We start from the raw sequence: 21,971 nt of genomic DNA, 5'->3' as shown, positions 1-21,971 counted from the left end.
ATATCCTGAGAATGGCAAAACGCGAGGAACCAAGACAAATCAGTGGTTTCTCGAAGTTGGAGATTGAAGGAGGGATGACTACAAAGGGGAAGGCTGAAACATTTGGGAGTCACAGAAACATTCTCTGACTTGATTATGGTGATAATTTCATGAAAGTACGCATTCGTCAAAACTCATAAAGCTATATGCCAAGGAAGGATGTATCAGGATGCAAATTATGCTTTAATAAATCCAAATTTAAAAAAATTAGGCCCACCAGACATGACATGAAGTCTAAAGGCCAAGACATGTCTAAAATTTGGTTTGTCAGTTATTGAATTATTGTTTTATCATCTGGTTGTTTCAGTACGAAAGAAAAATACAAAATAAGTTTATTGAAAAATATTCAAAAATATAAATTGAAATGAGAACTTTATTTATTTTTGGCCTATAAGATTGAAAAGGTTATGAAGAACAATGTTCTCCATTGTTGCAGAGAACATACAGATATGAATTCAACCAAAAGCCTTAAAAGTGTTCATGCTCTGTTTCTGCACTTCTATGTCTATGAATTTATCTTAAATTATTAATTGAGCTTACAAAAATATATATTTAAGGAACATTTACCTTAGTATTACTTATAATTGTGGAAAATTGGAAGTGGAAGCAATAATCTATGTCTAACAAATATAATGGTTAGAGAATTTATATGGATTATAACTTTTAATAATATAATCTTATAATATCATGCAGCACAGTGATTATGATTTGGAGCTCTAAAGTGACAAATATAGAACATATTTCTTTGAAAATGGAAAGTAAGGATTCATATTCTTGTTTCAGAACACAGACCAGTTGTATGACCTTGGATGTATACTTAACCTATGTCCCTTTCTCCTTAAAATGGAAATAAGACACACTCAAATGACTTCACATATTTTATATGAGAAGTCCTCTGCATAATTCCAAGCACATATTAAGCTATAATTGAAGATTAGCTTTTAATAGTATGCCTGATATGACTGTTATATTTATGGATCTGAAATCATATCTATGATGCATTGTTATGTGAATAAAAGCAATAAAATATACAGGGAAATTCTGTGTTCAACACAAACTCATACACATGTTCATTGAGTCTTGAAGGTTATTTTAAGAAAATGTTTCCTGTGATTATTGTGATGACCCCATAGATACTTCCTATTCATTTTTTGTTTTGCTTATTCAGATTTTCAGATCATAAATATATGCAAATTATTTACTGATTGCTTCTTTAATCAAAACTATGAAAAATAAACTGCTTGTTTCATAAAACTGTGAATTGAGTCATTGCTTATTTACCTAGTTTTAGTCAAATAAAATTTTATATTTTTTCAACAAAATGTTTTCACAGAACTGCGATCCTCTGATTGATTTTGAAGGCCCTCCATAGTGTCTCCAGGATGGTCTCCAATAAGGAAATAGACCTGAAAAAAGAGGGAGATGAATGGCTGGGATCAGGTTCCCATCCCTGTGTAACTAATTATGTGTGCATTGGAAATGATTTTTAAATCTATCATTGATTATTCTCTCCTTAACTAATGACTGAATGAATCATATAATTTAAAGATACAGTCATCAATTCTATATTTATTCACATAAATCAGATGAGAAAGCTTCTAGTCTATATTCCAAAGTAATTTAATGAAAGATGCTTTTATAAAAGGCCTGTTAGATAACTGAAGGGAAAAGCTGTCTTTTATTTTTCGTGTAGTATGTAATAATTCATAAATAGTGTGGAAAAATTGATTCTGAGTATACTGGAGTACAAATAGGAAAATGACATATGGCAAAATAATAACAGAATGTGCCAGTATTTTCAACCTAAAATGTTGATGCCTGTTGGAAATTTTTAAGCTTCCACTTTCAATTTCCTTTTTTTAAACAAAATTAAATTTTACAAATGAGAACACAGTATAGCATGTAAATATTGACTTACTTCAAATATTTTTAATAAATGCTCAAAGCCTAGATTAAGAAAAATGCCTAAATATGAACATATTTAGTTCCACTAACTATTCCAATATCTAATCACTAATAAGATTGTTTTGACAAGGTCCTATATAACATTTATATTACAGTTCAGCAGCTCTGTAAAACAAAGATTTGCATTATAGAAAATCAACTGAATCTTAAATAGATTGCCAGAGTTACTCACGCACAGCATTCTGAAACCTCAAAGGAATTTATCACAGGGAACACAGTAATGTATAATCATATTTGTCTTGGCAAGAAACCACAGGATTGTTTTGCTATTGCTATGACACTAATATATGCAACATTTTATACTACAGTATTTCCTGCATTTGTGCGATGTATGAAATAGACAATATCTGTATAAACTTTTAAATCCATGAAGTCTTTGTATGGGAGTATCCTAGTGTGAAATTAAAAAAAAAAATCCCATTAAAGAAATGATTGTTGCGGGAGGGAACTAACTTGTGTGAAGCACCTACTATGTGCCGAGAAGTTTATCTGTGATGTGTTAATTCCAACAATTATCCTACAGGGAAACCAGCATTGTATCAATTCTTCAGATAAGGAGAGAAGTGATTTGTCTAACTCCACTTCATTATTATGCAGCTGAACCAGGCTTCAAACCTAGCTGCAAAATCCAAGCTCTCTGTCCACCCATCACTCTGACTACATTCCAGTTCACGTTTCACCATGACCACTGTAATCTTATAAAATCTACAAAAGAGTCAATCAATGTAAAGTTCAATTCCTTGGGTCACCATGAGCTCTTTCAGAACATTCCTATCCATATAATTTTTTTTTGCAGTTGCCATGGGAATTAAACATGGTAATTTTCATCTGTAATAGTACATCCTCATTATAATATTTCTAGATTTTGGAGCTATCATCACTTCTTATCACTTTCATTCAGCTGATGTTTCTGTTAAAAGGGGTGTGCTTTTACATGGTGAGCTTCATTGGGTAGTATAGGTTGGTGAAAAGCCCCTTATCCTAAGTATAAAACTGAATCTTGTAAACTATTCCTATCATTACTTTCCCTTTTTTTTTTTTTTTTTTTTGGCAAGAGAGAATTCCCTTTGGTTCAATTGATTAGGAGCACATCAATCTAAGAAAAAATAATGCCTGGGTTTAGATGGAAAAAATCATTTCCTCAAAAAGTGTTTTCAAATTAGCCAGGAGTGGTTATTGTGGCCTGCTGTACCTGCCTTAATAAAACTATATGGATATTAACTTCCCTTAGATCGACTGGAAATATCCCATTTTCTATCAAATCCTATTCATCCCTATATTTATTTTTAAATATTTTTGTTCTTTTACCAGATAAAGCCTTTTTCTCTATATTTTCTATATGGCATCAGTTAAAATGGATAATTCATATATTATCTCCATGTGCTGACCTATGCCAGTCTCATAGACCCAGCACTGGCCCTTGGAGTGAGAATAAGCACAGGCAGGCGAGAGAGAAGGATGACAGAGCTCAGTGCTTTGCTGTTGGGGTGACTGCAGTCTGACCTATGAGGATCATCTGGAAGGACTGCCAATGCACACCTTATCCGTTAATTACAAAGGAGAGGAATCCGTGAAGAAAGAACAGGGAAAGGCCATAGATGAAGGATCAGCATATACTATGGGTAGGGGAGAGGGATGGTTTTCTTAGTGACACTCTGGCTGGGAGCCCTTTTCTACTGTAAATCATGAGGTGAGATAAGTCCTCTAAATCAGCACCTAACAGCAGACTTTGCCAAATGACATCTCATCAGTCAAAATGGCATAACGTGCTGGGCTTTACTAAGATTTAGTAAGCATCATCTGCAGCATTCAACCGGATTCTTACGATAGTCTTTCCGATTCTTTTGTTCTTCCATGCTGCTCTCTTATTCTCCTCTCTGAACAAGCCATTTAGGAATTAAACTACTCACTTCCTTAAAGTCCCTTTATGGAAGGACTTTAAGGAAGTCCTTTTTGGAAGGTACTCAATTGCTTACAGGATAAGAATCAACTTCTTAATGTTGCATAAAAGATCCTTCATAACATTGATACAAGGTCACACAGAACACTTTTCCATGTATTTATTTCCTAATTGTATTTGCTCTCTAATGATTTGTCTATTCATGAACTTTACCAATTAGGATGTTTTCTATATTATAGACATCAACTTTTTGACATGTGTGTTGTTTACATTTTATACTTTGTAATTGGCCTTTTATAAATCATTTTAAACTACTCTTGGTAACTTATTTTTTAAAATGCTTGAACATTTTTCCTAGTTAGCAATGCTAAGAATGAAGCAGTGATAATGAGTCCCACCTTTAAGAAATCTGGAGAGTCTTGTACTTTAACATTTTTGCTGGTATTATCTAGAATTTGTCTCATTTTGTCATCTTAGATAATTTTCTTTTCTTATATATCTTCTACTTAAATTTTATAGTTTTGTACAGTTCTGTTACTTTATTTTACCACAGTTAAATCTAATTAAGTTTTATATTTAAATGGTTTCTTTTCTTTCTGCCAATTCATTCATATCCTAATTTGATCTCTAGTTACTGGTATATTACTCAGTTAATTGCTAAACATTTTCTGTACTTTTTTTGTGATTAGTTTAATTCCTAAATTCTTGCATAGCTGATATTTTATGGTTATTTTAATACTTAAATGACCTTTTGGGTAGAAATAGGATTATGTCACAAACTAATTCCTTGAAAATTCTGAAGACATTACTCCATCTAGAATAGATAGAGTAGGATAGAGCTTGCATCCAATGTTATGCAGACACAAGTCTGAGACCAGCATGCTATCAGCCTTGGGTAGGTAAACAACTCTTTCTGTCATTGTGGTTGTGTTAGTTTTCACTAGGTAATGCTATATACCTAGTATATATACAGTGTATGTATATATACAGTGTGTGTAATACTATATACCTAGTATATACACAGTGTGTGTATATATATACAGTGTGTGTGTATATATATAGTGTGTGTGTATATATACAGTGTGTGTATATACACAGTGTGTGTGTATATATATACTAGGTATATAGTATTACCTAGTACTATATATATACATATATATGTGTATATATACTGTATAACAACCCCAAAGGCTCAGTGGCTTCCAACAATAATATTTATTCCATCCTCATACTACATGTTGTTGGCCAGGTTCTATGGATCTGCTCTAGGCCACAGGTTGGGGGCAGGTTGGCTTCTCCTGTCTTTCCATTTTACAGCCCAGGCTGAGGCAGCAGTACTTGTCTGGAAAATGATCTTTTCCTGCAAGAAGGCAGAAGCAAGAATACTGGCAGAAACTCGTGACAGCTCTACATGTTTCTGATTAATGAAATTTATATCAGGTCTATTCACATGTTATTGACCAAGTCCAAAGTAACTGGAGTAAGAAGAACACTCTGCCTAAGGAAGGAAATAGCTAACAACTGGGAACAATACTACTACCTATCACGGAATTTATAGGGCTCTTTCTCCAGTACTGAAATTCAAAAATTTCACTGAGAAACATCTAATTCCAATATATATATTTCAATAGTTGTTTTGTATCTGTTTAACCCTTCCAGCTTAAAGGTTCAGGTATATATATTCAGGTATATATATTCAGCTTAAAGATTTATTTGGAAGAAAATTTCCTTTAAAGCATATTTCTGAATATTGCTATTGCCCCATTTGTCATCTTCTTCAGATACAATGATTCATATGTTAGGTTTCTGTGGTATGTCCGCCATGTCTATGATCTTTTCTCAGATATGAATTTAATTCTCATTTTTTATTATAAAACCTGTCAGCAATATAACCGTCAACTTTTTCCGGTGTGGACTTTGTTCTTTATGGTTTCTAGTACAGTTTTAATCCGACCACGGCATTATTTGTTTTCTTATATTACATTTCTGATGTGTCAGCTATCTTTCATCTGACATTCATTTCATATGTTTTCTTTAATTTCCTTGACTGTGGAAAGAAGATGCTATCTAAAATAAATTTAATTGTATGTATTGTAATCCTTTTTTTTTTTTTTTTTTTTTTTTCTGATGAAGTCTCACTCTGTTGTCCGGGCTGGAGTGCAGTGCCACGATCTTGGCTTGCTGCAACCTCTGCCCCCCAGGTTCAAGCGATTCTCCTGCTTCAGCTTCCCAAGTAGCTGGGACTACAGGCACATGCCACCATACCCAGCTGATTTTTCTATTTTTAGTAGAGCCGGGGTTTTGTCATGTCGGCCCTCGAACTCCTGACCTCAGGTGATCCACCTGCCTTGGCCTCCCAAAGTGCTGGGATTACAAGTGTGAGCCACCGCACCCAGCCAAATTTCTTGTAATCTTCTTCTTTTTTTTAATGCTCTATTAAAATATCTCTTTCTCTCTATTCTGTGTCATTTTAAAGGATTTAAGTTCTTGTCCTGATTATTCATGCTTGAAATAGGACAGATTTAGCTCAGTTGATTTTCCTAAAATGAATGTGAAAAGATTCATCAGTTATCTCTTAATGATAACCATGAATTGCTAGGGAATCCTCCACTTAGATCCTGAGCAGAAGAGCTGGAGGATGTAGTTTTATGTCATCAGTCTGAATGGATTGTGAGAAGCTAAGACCATGAGCATTTTCAGGAAGGTCACTTTGTTTCTATACAATTTTTTGTTGTTTGTTGAAACCAGGAAGACTACTGATTAGTTCAGTCTAACTTCTATTCCAGGAGTATGTGCAATCCTTGGAGGCAGCTTTTGGTTTTGGCCAAAGGTAACTCCCCATCCAGGTGTGGGGTACCCATCCAGTTCACAAAAGCTTTCCTTCATCTGGCATGAACCCCTAATAGTGAGAAGCCTAATCCAAGGACAGCTTCTTGTCTGAGAGCTTTCTTTGGGTATTTGCTTATTTGCTAACTCTGTCTCAAAATGGTGTTGATCCAAGGTGTTGAGACATTCTGTAAATGAAATGGACTCCTTATTCTTTTAGAGATTGCTCCTAGCTGTCATTCTCACTCTGGAATTTTGGGACATTATTGAGGCTGCACAGAATTTTAGCTACATGTACCGCACTGTAGTTCTTTAAGAGCAAAGGAAAAATGGAATTGTCCTTTGTGGGATTTCCTAAAACTGGATTTATTTATACCATATCTAGTCAAAATGCCAAAAAAATTTACTGTAGTTTTCACTCTTGGTGACACAGCTATTAAGATATTAATTCCTACATTATTTTTGATAATATAGGAGTGTAAAGGTAATGAAATGTAAACGTCTCCATCTCTATTTCCTAGAAAGAGTCAGAAATTTGTTTCTTGGACTCTTAAGGATAATTAATAGAGTTTTTGTGTCTTGGAGATATCCTGAAGCCAGCAACACCAGTGCTTTATTTGAGATATGTGGGCCATTGAAGACTAGAGCCAGAAAAGCATGAATTTGAGAGAAAGGGGTGGTGTGACCCATGAGGAGATTTGGCTCCCTGGGTCCTTGGGTGGATGGGGGGTTTGTGGATCCTGTAAATGACAAGCACCTGCACACAGCTCATATGAAGGGCCCCAGGGCTAATGGTACCTAAAATGGGGATGGCTGCAGGTGCCACAGGAAGCTGAACCCTGGGCATGAAGGTGTGAGAGCTATCGCCAAGATTTCCATGCACAATTTGGCACAGAAAAACCAAACACTTTCAGAAAGGTTGTGTGAGCCCTAAGGAAGTACAGGGTTTTAAATTACCCTGGGGGAGTTTTTCTGAGGGCCTTTTGTCAATCTGAACATATCAGCAGTCAATCCAATGAGGAAGCACTGGAACCTCCTTAGAGAGCAGCTTAAATAATTGAACAAATTTTTAAAAGATAATGATTTTCAGTCATAAAATTATTCAGGAATAGTATAGTATTTCATTGTAGAAAGAAGGAAAAGAAGGAAGGAAGAAAGGAAAGAAGAAAGGAAGGAAGGGAAGGAGGGGCGGAGGGAGGAAGGAAGGGTCAGGAATGTGGATAAGGTCATGGTCCACTAACCTCAGTTGCCTCCTTAAGTTTAAGCATTGCTCTGACTGGTGTCTGTTCCCCCCTCCCCTCCCCTCCCTTCCCTTTCCCTCCCTTCCCCTCCCTTCCCCCCCCTTCCCTTCCTTCTTTATGTTCTTTATTCTTTTCTTTTCTTTGTTTCTCTCATCCACATGTTCCTTTCTATACTACTAAAGATAAATAGATGGTATTTTGCATAATTGATTTTATTATATATACATTTAATATACATATAAAGTCTTTTTTAAAAAAAACTTTCTGATATATATTGGAAAACTTTCCATGTTTTGATTTACCTCATCCATCTTAGCTGTTAAATAATAATTATAGTTATGATTATTAAGGGTTTCACTGGTACCAGACACAGTTTAAGTGCTTTTACCATTAACTTATTGAACTCATATGATGATCAATTTATGAAAGAGAAAACCAAATCACCAAGCATTTAAGTGAGTTGCCTAAGGTCAAAATTATCCAAAATTCTCAGCTAGTTTGCATCCAGAACCTATGAGCAGAAGCACTACACTACAATGTACTGGATCCCATTGATTTAATAATTCACTGCTCATATATATTTTAGCTTATATATTTTAATATGACAAACAGTCATAAAAAAGTTACTAGTAACCTGAATATTTAGTGGACGTTGGGATACAATGGGCCAGTTTCCACAGATGATTAATTCTTTTCACAAACCAAATGTAATGAATGTTCAGTTATACTTGTCTTCCAGAAAAATCAGGACTTTTCCTCATAAACTATGGTAATTAACTATATGAAAAACTCCTATAATTAAGGGATAAATTGCTGGCATAAAAATAAAGAATACTTGGATGCTATACTATAATTACACTGCAGCTTACAGTTTATCAAACATGTACTTTGAACATAAAAGGTTATATAAGTACATAACTTCTAAACGAAACCCTTTGCCTTCTCCATACAAAAGTGACAACCAGAAAATGACAGCTTGGCATAATAATGCTAACTCTTGGCCATACTTGCAGACCAAACTTTCACACCAGACTCCCTTACTTTTTTCAGAGGGCCAGCTTTAACATCTAATGTCACTCTCCAACTATCAGTTATTAAGATCAAAGTACTGGGAAGAATTTTGCATTTACTTGTTTACTAGTATGAGCCATAATGAATCCAGTAAGTTGAGTACTCAGTGATGTTGACAGGCTCTTGGAAATGAAGTTTAAGTAGAATGAAGTATAATGAAACCAATTTGACCATAGGCTAATTGATATAAACAGGAATTAAGTTTCTATGGCATATTTCTGGTCATAAAGACATCACCAAACTTCTAAATAAAGACCAAAATGTTTCTAGTATAAAACATTGGAATAAATGTGATTATACATACATTTAAGAAAAATTAATAAAAACAAGCATGATAATTATCTGCCCAATTATTTCAGTTCAGGGTAGCAGGTGGCCAGAGCCTAGCATAGCCACTCAGGGCACAAGGCAGTAACCAGCCCTGGACAGGATGCCATCCCACAGCAGGTGCACTAACACGCGCACATCACACTCACCCACACTGGGACCATTTAAACATGCCACTTCACCTAATAGGTACATCTTAGGGAGGTGGGAGGAAAACAGGGTAGAAAAGGCATGCAGATATGGGGAGAATGTGCAAACTCCACACAGACAGCAGCCCTAGCCAGAGTGTTTTTTTTTTTTCTCATCGGTGTTAGAAAGAAATGATGATATTGAATGAAACGATGTAATTCAAAGACCTGCTGTGTATTTATCCCAAATGCTCCTTATCACACACACAAAGAGAAAGCTATTGCAGGCTTCCCTTAAGTGGTAGCCTTCCTCCCTTTCTGCCTGATGAACACAAATACATGTCCTCTCAGCAGCACAGTTACAAAGGCAAGCCTGAGATGTATTCTCAGCACCTGGCCTTGTGGTCATCCCATGCTCTGTGTGAGTGCAGGGGACAGAACTTGCACTGTGCAGACAGCATTCTGCCTGGGAACAGGAATAAAAAGATGGGAGAGTAAAGCTGGAGCTCAGCAGGGTGTGGTGCCAATGCACTATAGTGAGTAAGGGGGAAACCAAATCAGATTCAAACCATTTTTATTTCCTAGCTACCGGAGTGAAAACAGAGCACATAAATTTGTTATGAACCAAAAAATTAATAAAAGAAACATGCCACTTAACCTAATATGTACATGAATACATATATTAATGAATACTCATCTGTAACAATTTATAGATGAATAGAATATTTTTGCTTTTACTGTCTAATATTTCAAAGCTCACTATAAATAAAAATGAACTAGCATAACATCAATAAGAACCTTTTAAATAATTTAATAGATACAATGATGTAATGATATATATGAATATTTGGCAATACTAGAAAGCTACCAAAAAACACTCATGCAAATAAATGTTAAAAAGTAGATGGCAGTGATTATTGAAGTTAATTTCAGAGGTATACAAAATGAAAAGGTTGTAATAGTTACCCTGACCATATTATTCAAAATATGTCTAAGATCTCTTCCTATATTTCACAACCCTTTTTTTTTTAGAGATGGGGTCAGGGATGGGTTCTCCATCTGTTGCCCAGGCTGGAGTACAGTGGTGTGATCATAGCACACTGCAGCCTTGAACTCCTGGGCTCAAGCAATCCTCCTATCTCAGCCTCCTGAGTCTCTAGTACTACAGGCACATGCCACCGCACCTGGCTAATTTTTAGTTTTTATTTTTTGTAGAAATGGAGTCTCACTATTGTTACAGCCCAGGATGGTCTCGAAATCCTGACCTCAAGCGATCCTTCCACCTTAGCCTCCCAAAGCGCTGGGATTACAAGCATGAACCACTATCCCTGGGCTAAATTCTACTATTTTTAAACTTTATTTAGTAAGTTAAACAAGACCTAATTTTGTACAGATCATTCAGCTTTTAAACGTATTTTCTTACATAGGTATGTGTCTCAAAACATTACATTGTATAATTTTTCTCAGCTGCTTATCAATGATCTGGACTTTTGCAAATTACTTAACCATTTGGAAGTTCAGTTTTCTTAACTGTAAAATGGGAATATGCATTATAATAGGATATCAGCTAAGTCACTATAGAAAAGAAATTAGAACAATTCAATGGCTTAGAGGAGAAAGTAGTTCACTTCTTTCTCAGAACCATCTAGGCTGGGTGAAATCTGCTCCATAAGCTCATCCAGGGACCCAGACTACAGGATAGATTGGTCATCTTACAAAATGATTTCCAAGGTTGCTCCAGTCATTACCTTTTTCATTTGGTGAGAAGGGGTATAGGGAATGTCCAGGGCAAGAGTCTTCAAAGAGATAAATCAGAGGTTGAACTTATCCCTTCTGCTGACATTCCATTTGTCTAAACTTGGTCTCATGGTTACACCTAACTGCAAGGGAAGCTGGGAAATATAGATTGTAGCTGGGCAGTCATGAATATAGCTAAAATTAGGGAATTCAATTACTAAAAGGAAGAAGGTGAGAAGGAATACTGAGTATTAGCAGTTTTTACCATTATAATGAGGCTCATGTTTAAAAATTGCTGTGAGGACTGAAATTGTATTTGTAGAGCACAGAAGTATTTTGTGGAATTTATATAAACCATCAGCACAGGACTTGACACATACTGATGATCATTAAATGGTAGTCATTATTAGTGTTAGTATATTATTATTATTAAGTACTTCTATCCTTACCTGAATGCTTGAATTCTCTCCAAAGTATCATGGGCAAGTAATTATTTAGCTATTCTGGAATTCCTATAGTAAAAGGAAATTTTATCTCTCTTAAGGCAGCCATTTCATTTTCAGAGTTTTTTCTTCTTTCTAGCCATTATTTATCTTCTTACACTCACTTTTCTTTGTTTTGTCCTAACTGTTATCTCAGACACCCTCCAGAACAAATCTCATCCCTCTGTCATACAAGAGCCCTTCAGATTCTTATGGGAAGCTATTGCTTCTTTCATGAGTTTTCTTTAAGCATGTTTTTGTTCCTGCAACAGTCCCTCATAATCCATGATGTTGAGTACATCCTAAAGACATTAATTCACTCATTTAACAAATATTTATTGAGTGTCAACTATTTTATCAATGCCCACTTTAAAACTGTGTTGTCAAGATCAGTACATAATATTCAAAGTTGGTCTGACCAGAGCCTAGCAATGCACACCATCAATCCCCTCATTCAGGGTATCATTTTCCCCAAGTGGGCCTTAAGATCATTTAACTCTTTTGGCAGCCTTATCATGCTGTTGACACGTGTTAACTTGGTGCCTATTACACCCCAAGCCTTTTTCATTTGTGCAATTAACCTGGATGTACCCTACCTTACACGTGAAGTTTTAAAAAAATCCAAATACAAAATGTTTCCTTTATTTCTAGTTAATTATGAATTGTATCTTATTGCAGTCACTGAAGAATTTTTATTCTTTCATTGAATATGTTAATTATCTCTCACAGATTTACACAATCAGAACACCTGATTAGTGTGTAACTGACTCCTCAGCTAAGATATTGACCAAATGTGGAACTGAACAGGACCGAAGAGAAGCCAGTAGTAGCCCTCAGAGCAACCATTTAACTAGTTACAAATGCACATAACTGCACCAGCATTTAGGAAATATTATCCTATGTGGTTCACAAAAGTCTCAAGAAAAGTATTTATTTGGTTTCTGTGCTCACTGCCGTGCCTAATGAGGCCTTGGCCTACCAGTCCAAGTGCTACCCTCTGGCTGCATTCAGCCCAATGGAGTCTCAGAATCTCCCTGATTAGGAGAGCACGACTGGTGTTTTCCTGATGTCAGACCTTTGTGCACTGAGATTCAACAAATATTTATTGAACCGTGAATGTGTGCCAGGCATTGTGCTGAGTACTTTCTCATATAAATGGAGCATGGAAGATGTGGAATATATTTTGTAAAAAATGCATATATCCTCAAGTAAAACTATCTTATTGTTCCTATGTGTGAGACCAGCACACAATGTTCCTTATTTAGAAACTACAGCAAAGTACTAAATGGATTTCACACACAGGTACTCCTCAGCTTTTAGCATGAGGAAGACAAACAGATATTTTATTTTTTGATACGGAGTCTCACTCTGTTGCATAAGCTGGACTGCAGTGGCATGATCTTGGCTCATTGCAACCTTTGCCTCCAGGTTCAAGTGATTCTGGTCCCTCAGCCTCCCAAGTAGCTGGGACTACAGGTGCATGCCACCACGCCCAGCTAATTTTTGTATTTTTTTGGTAAAGATGAGATTTCTCCATGTTGGCCAGGCTGGTCTTGAACTCCTGGTTTCAAGTGATCTGCCTGCCTTGGCCTCCCAAAGAGCTGGGATTGATTACAGGCCAGGTGTGAGCCATTGTGACCGGCCTACAAACAGATTTTTTAAATGTGATATATATTTTTCTATGATTATCTCTTTAGTGGCTAAATTCTTGCTAAATATCACATTACACTAAGTAAATCAACATAAACTCTGTGGACATGCTCCAGATATACATACAGGAATAATGATTCATTTGCTCTAGTTATTATAATTTAGAATTTAAATTGTGAATCACCTGTACAGATGTTACCTTTTCCAAAGGACTTTCTACTCGAGGAATGCTGATCATTGGCATCTGTGCCAGATTATCCATGTGTATATGCTCATTTTCTGCTTGTCTTCCTTTGAAATTATTCACCACGCACACAACCTAAAATTTCAGAAAACAATTACAGTTAAAGCAAACTGTGCTCACTGTGACTTTCAGCCTTTTGAGGAGCTTAATAAATCTAAGCATGTAAGAAAGTATTAAAATTACTTAAATGTTACACGTATATGAATTTATATCCAGATTTATTATATTCATTTATTGTAAAGTTTATTGTATAAATTTTAATAGCTACTCCAATGCAGATATGTTTAAGAAAACTCATCAGTTAATATGTAGCTCACTTAATTATGACAATTTTATTATTCGAAAATTTTCATTACATTGAAGTATAGTCAATGCTCAAATCAATCATAACACCATAACCTTATAAAAATTCATAGCAAGCTAACCTTTTCCTAATATGGCTATTCTACAACTTAATTTAAATGCTAATTGTTTTTCATTGCTTCAGTATCATTATATTCATAATAAACCTTCTACAATTGGTACTCTCTAATTTAGCAGCATCCCTTAATTAACCTAGTTTATCGTCTATTATTGTGTCCCATATATACTTGGCAATCCAACAATAGCTTACTGGGGCTACCACTGAAATAGAAAACCCTCTGCATAAAACATGTATACATATGTAACCTGCACGTTGTGCACATGTACCCTAAAAGTACAATAATAATAAAATTTAAAAATAAAAAATAAAAAGCCTGATGTTCTAAAAAAAAAAAAAGAAAAGAAAATTGACCCTTGTTTCAATGGATTATATCTCACAGGTGACAGAATTTGAACTAAACCAGAGGTTCTCATCCTTAATGCGCATAAAAATACATTTTTGGCATTGTTAAAAATGCATATTCCTAAGCCCTCCCCTAAAGATTCTGATTTAGTAAATGAAGAATGGGGCCTAGGAGTTGGCACTTCAAAAATGCATTCGAGAAGCTTCTAATGCAGGTGAATCATATTTAAGAAATAATGAATTAAACATACCAGGAAGATTATTTGCTACTGTTTGCTTACACAATATACAAGGTATTCTTGGTAAAGGTATTCTTGAGTTTTATTTTCTGTGTTTCATATTCTATTACAAATCAAAATACAGGCCTCATTTGCAGCTATAACCTAACATTCATTTTGTAAAGTAAGTACTTAATATATAATTATACATTTACATTTCATATTTTCACAAATGCTACACTGAAAAGCCTTTTCTTTCGTAGAGTTCATTACTGAATATCTTCAAAGGCCAATTAGATCAATTAGATCTTGGTTGCTTTCCAGTTTTTAAGTAAAATTTACAAATCTACAAAATAATAACACCTACTGAGATTTTATGTCAGAAAAATACTTCTTTGCAAATTGTTATAGATTTCTTATCCTTCCACTTCCCAGAAGAACTACAGATTAGAAACATAGATCAAAGCCTGATAATTTGATACCTCAACTTTGTAGTTGCCACTTTAAAGATCTTTAAAGTAAGGGACAGTAAGGGCTTGGAGATGGATACTTGATAAAGTTACTACCTCATGATGTTACCAGCTTCATGACCCCACAAAGGTCTAACAGATACTGATTGTTCTAGAGATAAGGTAAGCAAATTTTGTCTGTAAAAGGAAGACAGTAAATATTTTTGGCTTTGCAGCCTTACAACCTTTGCAGCAACTATTCAACTCCGCCTTTTTGGTGCAAAAATAGCCACGGACAGTTTATAAACAAATGCGAGTGTCAATATTCAAATATAACTTTCTTTACAAAGATAGGCAGCAGATCAAATTTGGTCTGTGAGCTGCAGTTGGCTGACTGACCACTGCTCTAAAATACAAAGGATATAATCAAGAATTTTGGCCAACAATAATAACGATGATTATTCTTCTTACTCTTAGTATTTTAATTATTAGGAAAGAAATTACCTAATCCTCTGTAGAGTTATATTCCAATATTTAATAAGTCTTGTCTGCTAACATTTACGATATGTAACAGAGGTCTTGTTTGTAAAAATGGTGATAAGAAAAAGTGAGGGACATAGTTTTTGATCCTGAGCATGCCTGAGTCTATACATTCTCAGACAGTTCTCTGAGTCTCAGTTTTATCAATTAGAAAACGAAGAGGTTGCAATAGATCACTAAGTTAACGTCATTTCTTTGGCTGGCAAAGGTATGACAATTTAACAACTACTCAAAACTAAACTCAAGATCTGCCCCCTCCAGCACCCACTCCAAACTTGATCTCTTCTCTGGACACATTCAAGGAAAGGCAACATGCCACCCCACCCCCCAACACCCACCTCTGCCCCAATACAGATTCACAAGGCTAAAAACTTGAATTAATCCTTTACACCTCTTATACTTGACCAGTTACTGAATCTGCTCAATGTTACTTTCCAAATATCTTGGTACCTAAATATCTTGATTTCTTATATTTGCTTCATTTTATCTCCTCCACCAACTCCAAAAACGAAGCAACTACCACCTGTTGCCTGGATTCCTACACAGCTTTCTAAACTATCTCTCTAAATCTAATCTTGGCCCCTCTATTTCCACCATAATGTGAGAATGATCTTTCCAAATGCAAACTGGATTATGTTACCCCCTTAAAGCCATTCATGGCTTGGCTTTCCGTTTTTCTTAATGTGTAAACTCTGGCCCAGCCCCACTTTTGCAGCCTTCCTTCTCTGTTTTCAAAACACTTTCTGTTACCTTTCACTTCCTGCTGTTTAGATACTCCTCACCTCCACTGTCTTTGGATGCCATACCTAACTCAGCCATGATATCTCATCTCAGCTTCACTTCCTCATGGATGCCTTCCTTGAACTCCTAGCTGGGATGGTTTATTTTGTTTTTGTTTGTTTGCTTTTTGCTCACATGGAGCTGTGATTATTTTTATCAGAGCACTTAGTATGAAATTAAACATCATTTAAAGTAATACTTTGATTGATGTGTCTCTTCCAAGTTCCACAAATGCAAAGATGCTCTTTTTTGCTCACTGCTGTGTTCCCACTGTCACAGTGAGGGATCAGATTAATGAATGAGCAAGCATCTAGGACAGAAATTCTCAAATTTTCTGATGTGCTTATATAATTTAACGTTACTTTGCTTTCAGACGTTCTGGTTTCACATTAGTGACTTCCGCGTGTATAATTCTTGTAATTCTATTCTCTCCTACCAAGATGATATGAGTAAGTCATCACTACATATATATTTTCTTTTTCCTGTCGTGATGATAACTTAATCTGATCCATTCTTTTTCATTTTCACTCTTTGTGGCAAATGAAACATCATTATTGCATGGGGTTAAGTGCATGGGCTTTGGGGTCAAACTGGTCTGGATCATAATCCTGGATCTCTCAGTTACTAACTTTGTAAACATGGGCAAGTTACTTTATATAATCAGGCTTCAATTTTTTTAAACCTGCAAAATGAAGACAATAAAAACATTTCACTGAGCTGTTCTGAGGGTTAATTGCATTAATGTAGTAAAGAGCACAATAACTATTATTGTTGTGTATGATAACATGACAAACTATTTTTGTGGCTCAATAAACTTGAGCTATTCTGCCTGACACTGTCATAAATATCACAATCAATCTAAAAATATTGTTCAAATAGTATTTGCCTTGTATTTTGCTAAGTATGGTGATTCTGCTCTCTAACCTGAAACAAAATGCCCATGAGATAAGAGTAATATAATTAACACAGCACATAATTCCTTATTAAATTATAAGAGGACAGACTGAAAGAGTGGTAGAAATTCAGGAAAAAATGGAAAAATCAGCCAATCAGGGAAACTTCCTGGGGAAATTGGATCTTGTCTGAGCCAAATCTCAAATGTGTAAAGGGTTTGAATATAGTCATCAAACGTGAAGACTGTGGTATTCAGTGTCTTGTCTGCACTAGGCTTCACTTCTTACATGTGTGATTTCACTTAATCCTTAAAAGAACTCTGGGAAGTAAATAAAAAATTCTTTAATCATTCTTTCATGTATTAATTCATTCGTCATATATTTATTCAGTACTTCCTCTGTACCAGACCTTGTTCTAGTTATTGGGGATATGCTGTGAACAAAACAAAGAAAAAGACTTCACAGGGAGCTTACATTCTAGTGGGATTGATAGCAAAGCAAAACCAAAAATGCTCCATATGGTATACTCCACAGTAATTTATTACACATTAATTAATATTACATATTAAAAGTTGGAATATCCTTTGTAGAAAAGTAAAGTAAGGAATAAGGAAAGGAATCCTCAAGGAGGAGAAGTCATTTTAAACATGGTTCAGGGAAGGCCTCACTATTTTAGTAAGAAGCAATAATGTCTACAATTCAAAAGTTATGGTCAGAGAGCAAAGATACAAGACACGGAAGAAATATTTTTATAGTGGAAATGAACCTGGCCTAAATGAATCACTGGTGTGTGGAATGAAACAGGAGAAGGAGCCAAAGGCAAATGTTAGGCATTGAGTCTGGGTGACTGGGTGGTCTGGGTTCCTTTAACTGAGACATAGAGACCTGGAGTAGATTAGCATTAATTTTATTTTGGCATCACTTTAGAATTCTGCACACACTGCAAGATAATTAGAAACACCCTAGGATATTACAACATATTACAGGCCAGAGCTGGAGTTACTGCTTAGAATAAATGTGTTGAGTTTCCCAAATGAGAAAACTGGGAATCATCATAGAAGGCTCCCTGTGCCTCGTCCACACTACCTTCCATGTTCCACCAGGCTCCAAACCATTCCACCTCCTAAATATCCTGGAGGACATGATGGATATCCTCCCTCTTTGTGCCACTGAGGGCCAATTTGCACCATCCTGTTTCCCTGGTTCTTCATAACCCATCTCTTCTATCCTCAACTTTGTCTTATTGTCCTGCAAATACATTTTCAAAACACAAATCTTACGTAGGTTAACAGGGACCGAGAGGAAGCAAACTATAGTTTATGGAACTTTTTCCAGTCATTCATGTCACTCATTAGCTGAACATGCACTATTTTGTTTAACCTTTATAGAGCCTTATAATGATCCTTTAGGGAGGCTGTTATTTAGCCACATTTAAATATACCTATAGGCATTCACATTCATAAATGGTTGTGAATGAATGCATAAATGCATTTTTAGTTATTATATAGGCAGTTTTTACATATAATCCTTTCATGAAGTCATTTTCCTGAGAGTACGGGAATGTTCAAAGGGCTATCATGAAACGTTCTCAACATGTGCAATTGGAGGGTCTTGAGCTCAAGGGGGATCCAGAGCTCAGCTCAACATTCACCAGACAGGGAAGCGACTTGGAAGGCACCAGCATTCTGAGGTTGGCCTTGTAAGGTAAGGTGTTCACTGGAAGTATAGGGAAGGTGGCAATAGCCACAGATAAACAAGAAGGCTGATGAGATGCCAGTGAAGATGTTATGGACCCACAGAGCTGAAACACAGTTGCATCTGACACTAGTGCTTTGAAATTTTGGCTACTTGTATGCTCTTGGCTTTGCCTATAATATTTTTTAAGGATTTATGTAAAGTTTGTTGTTGGTTTTGCTTTTTGAATATTAACCAGTTTCAACTGTGGTGAGTGAATGCAAAAAAAAAAAAGTTTTTGGTTCAAGCCAGGGCCCTAGTTCTCACGAGGCTACAGGATATCTCCAGGAAAGACAGAAGGTTGAGTCTAAGTCTCCCAGGGACCTTGGGAATCACAGAGAGTGGTATCACCAAAAAAAAAAAAAAAAAAAAAGCAGCACAGGATGAGGTCATGGTGACTACTTTACCGCAGGAGATTCTAGAGGAAATAACTTATTTAAAATGCCCAGTACATAAATTATGTTTCAACATTTGGTAGCTGGAAAGATTCACTGAAGTGTTTGCGTACTGATTATTAACTAGTAAAATGAGGCTAATAAAGTTAAGTTACATGTAAGGGCAATTTAAATGTAATCAAAATGGACATAAAGTATTTTTTAAATTATAATGTGTCAATGCAAAAATATGTTTTGATTCATAGTCTACACATTGTTTCATTTGGGTAAAATGTGATATACTGATAATGATTAGTGCACATGAATAGAGGGAAGTTCAGGCTGTTTATTATATACTCATACTTATAAAATGTTATACACTCACAACTTATACTATACTTTAAGAGTATAATCAGATTTTATGGTATAAACAACAGTAAGTATCTGGTACTGATAATAAGTCAGAAAAATACTTAGAAATGCATACAAACCCTTGACTATTGCCTCTGGTTAAATAAATAATGATGAATTCTAAAGTCAGACTAAAATACATTTTCCAACAACCAAAACCTATGGAAATAGTCCTAGAAGATTTTATAATAAGAGTATAAATGGAATGCTTACTTCATGAGAAGTCACTGTGTATGCTCTTCACTATGCGGTGAAATATGATTTGACATGGTATGGTCTTGGAAACTATTCATGAGTTTTTAGTTACTGATGTAAAATGCCTCATCTCACAGGTGAGGCTGACCTGCTAGCACTGGGACATGGAGGCTCAAGGAGAGTACAGCAGGGACGCACTAGGGGACTTTGGGGTTCTCTCAATACCCCAGCATGCCAACTTCCCTGAGGAATCTTTAAAAAATATCCAAACCAGTCCTGAAACTCGCCTATAACATTTTTTAAGGATTTATATAAAGTTTGTTATAAATCCTTAAAAAATATTATAGGCAGTTTTTACCCAGTCTTAAAAACTATTTGGGAGGGACAGTATGTTTTTAGGCCAGCTCTATTTTATATGAAAATATGTTGTTTAACTTTAAATATAGGATTTGTATTTTTTTCATCCCCAAACCTGACTTGTGGCAGAACAAATGGGGGATGAGGAAGAAATGAATGACTTAAATGATTTGTTTTATATACTTAAATGAATGATTTGTTTGATATACTACATTTAGACAAACCCAGTGATTCACACTTGTATTTTCTCATAGGTGATTATGCAAGTTAATTAAAAACCCAATGATATATAAATAAATTTGTACTTACCAGAAATACTGCTATAGATATTCCAACCAGAAAGCCTGCTATAACATCTGACCAATGATTTCGATATTCTGCTACTCTGTTGAGTCCAGTAAGAAATGCCAAACACATTAAGCCCAAGCATAGAACTGGCTTAGCAAGTCTGGTTCCCTTGGCTTTGATTGTGTTGGTGATGTACATCTGAAACATTCAATAAAAGAAATGACTTTTCATGAAGGTATTTCCTTTATTAGCATAGCATATTATGTGTATGTACAAACATATATTTATAGACATATATATGCCTGTATGATTCAAATCATTAACTGGAGTTTATGAAGTTTTTGAAATCAGTTTCTTAAAAGCAGAATTCAAGAGTAGCAATTATTTCATTTTACTTACCTCATATGGCAATCTCTTACAAATGGCCAATTCTTAGCATAACGTTATTAATCATCTAGAAACACCAAGCACAGATAGTCCAATTGTCTTGTTTTCTTTTTATTCTTACTGTCTCCGTTCTTGTTTTATCTGAATTTTCATTTTAGATCAACCTCAACAATATTATTAGAAGGGGGAAACTGATGAAGTGTTTAAGTGTCTTTAATGTTTCCATTTGTGTATGCCATATTTAGAGGACGCATACTTGATAAAAACCAGCATTATGAATATAGCTAGAAAAAATAAAGTGGAATAGATTTCTACCAAACAGATGTTACTTTGAAGGAAGACTTTAAGATTCAATGCAATGCCGAAGTTGCTTTCATGTTGTTAAATGAAATTGTGAAATTACTTTGTTTAACTACATTTTATCAGCCAGAATTAGGAAAATAAAACACTTAAGTAGGCAGATGTCTGCCTAAGAGAGTAAACCAAAATGAGAATTTAAGTTTTTAGTTCATACCTGCCATTTTAGAACACTATGAAATCCAGTAATTATCTTCTCTATACAGCCCCTTTTGTCAGCTACAAGGGCTGCAAACTGCCCAGAAAAAAAAAATAGCCAAAAGGGTCTGTATAAATATGTAAGCAGTCCAAGTGATACAAGGCATCTCTCTAGCCAAGTTCTAGCCTTTTACAATCCATCCCAGGTCTCAATACTCTGGGGCAGGGGGAGCTGAACTGTCTCCATCTTGGCCTGTGACCTTCGGAGCTGGGTCTGTGTGTCTAAGACTGTGCTTGGAAAAGCTTGAAAATTTCAGTTATGGAGGATAAGTATACATGAGAGGGGAACAGGAAGAGATGAGAAAGAGAAAACGATGCTTTTGCCATTCTGAGAGAATGTGTTAAAGAGTTCTGCCCACATGAATAACAAGGCCAGGCTATCACATCACTTCAGGTTTCAGTGAAGCAGCTAAT

The 21,971-nt window shown here is 35.5% G+C and overlaps 1 protein-coding gene across 6 annotated transcripts in view; it reads right to left on the bottom strand.

Annotated features, from left to right (window-relative positions):
* The window catches only part of PLPPR5 (phospholipid phosphatase related 5), a 111,762-nt gene that overhangs the window by 8,885 nt on the left and 80,906 nt on the right, over nt 1–21,971 (bottom strand). Inside the window, exons 4-6 of one of the 6 annotated variants that reach the window (XM_034931808.3) lie at nt 20,637–20,813; nt 13,551–13,685; nt 1,321–1,445 (exon numbers count right to left, since the gene is read on the bottom strand). In XM_034931808.3, coding sequence (XP_034787699.1) covers nt 1,353–1,445; nt 13,551–13,685; nt 20,637–20,813 — 405 coding nt within the window. In that variant the 3' untranslated portion in view covers nt 1,321–1,352. Of the gene's footprint in view, nt 1–1,320; nt 1,446–11,683; nt 11,747–13,550; nt 13,686–20,636; nt 20,814–21,971 lie in introns of all 6 variants that reach the window. The other 5 variants (XM_034931793.3, XM_034931800.3, XM_034931779.3 and 2 more) reach the window with 5 other exon arrangements.

This window comes from Pan paniscus, chromosome 1 (genome assembly GCF_029289425.2).
Source record: "Pan paniscus chromosome 1, NHGRI_mPanPan1-v2.0_pri, whole genome shotgun sequence".
Taxonomy (NCBI): domain Eukaryota; kingdom Metazoa; phylum Chordata; class Mammalia; order Primates; family Hominidae; genus Pan; species Pan paniscus.
The sequence above is the reverse complement of the archived record's forward strand: the minus strand, read 5'-3'. Positions and strand labels throughout refer to the sequence as shown.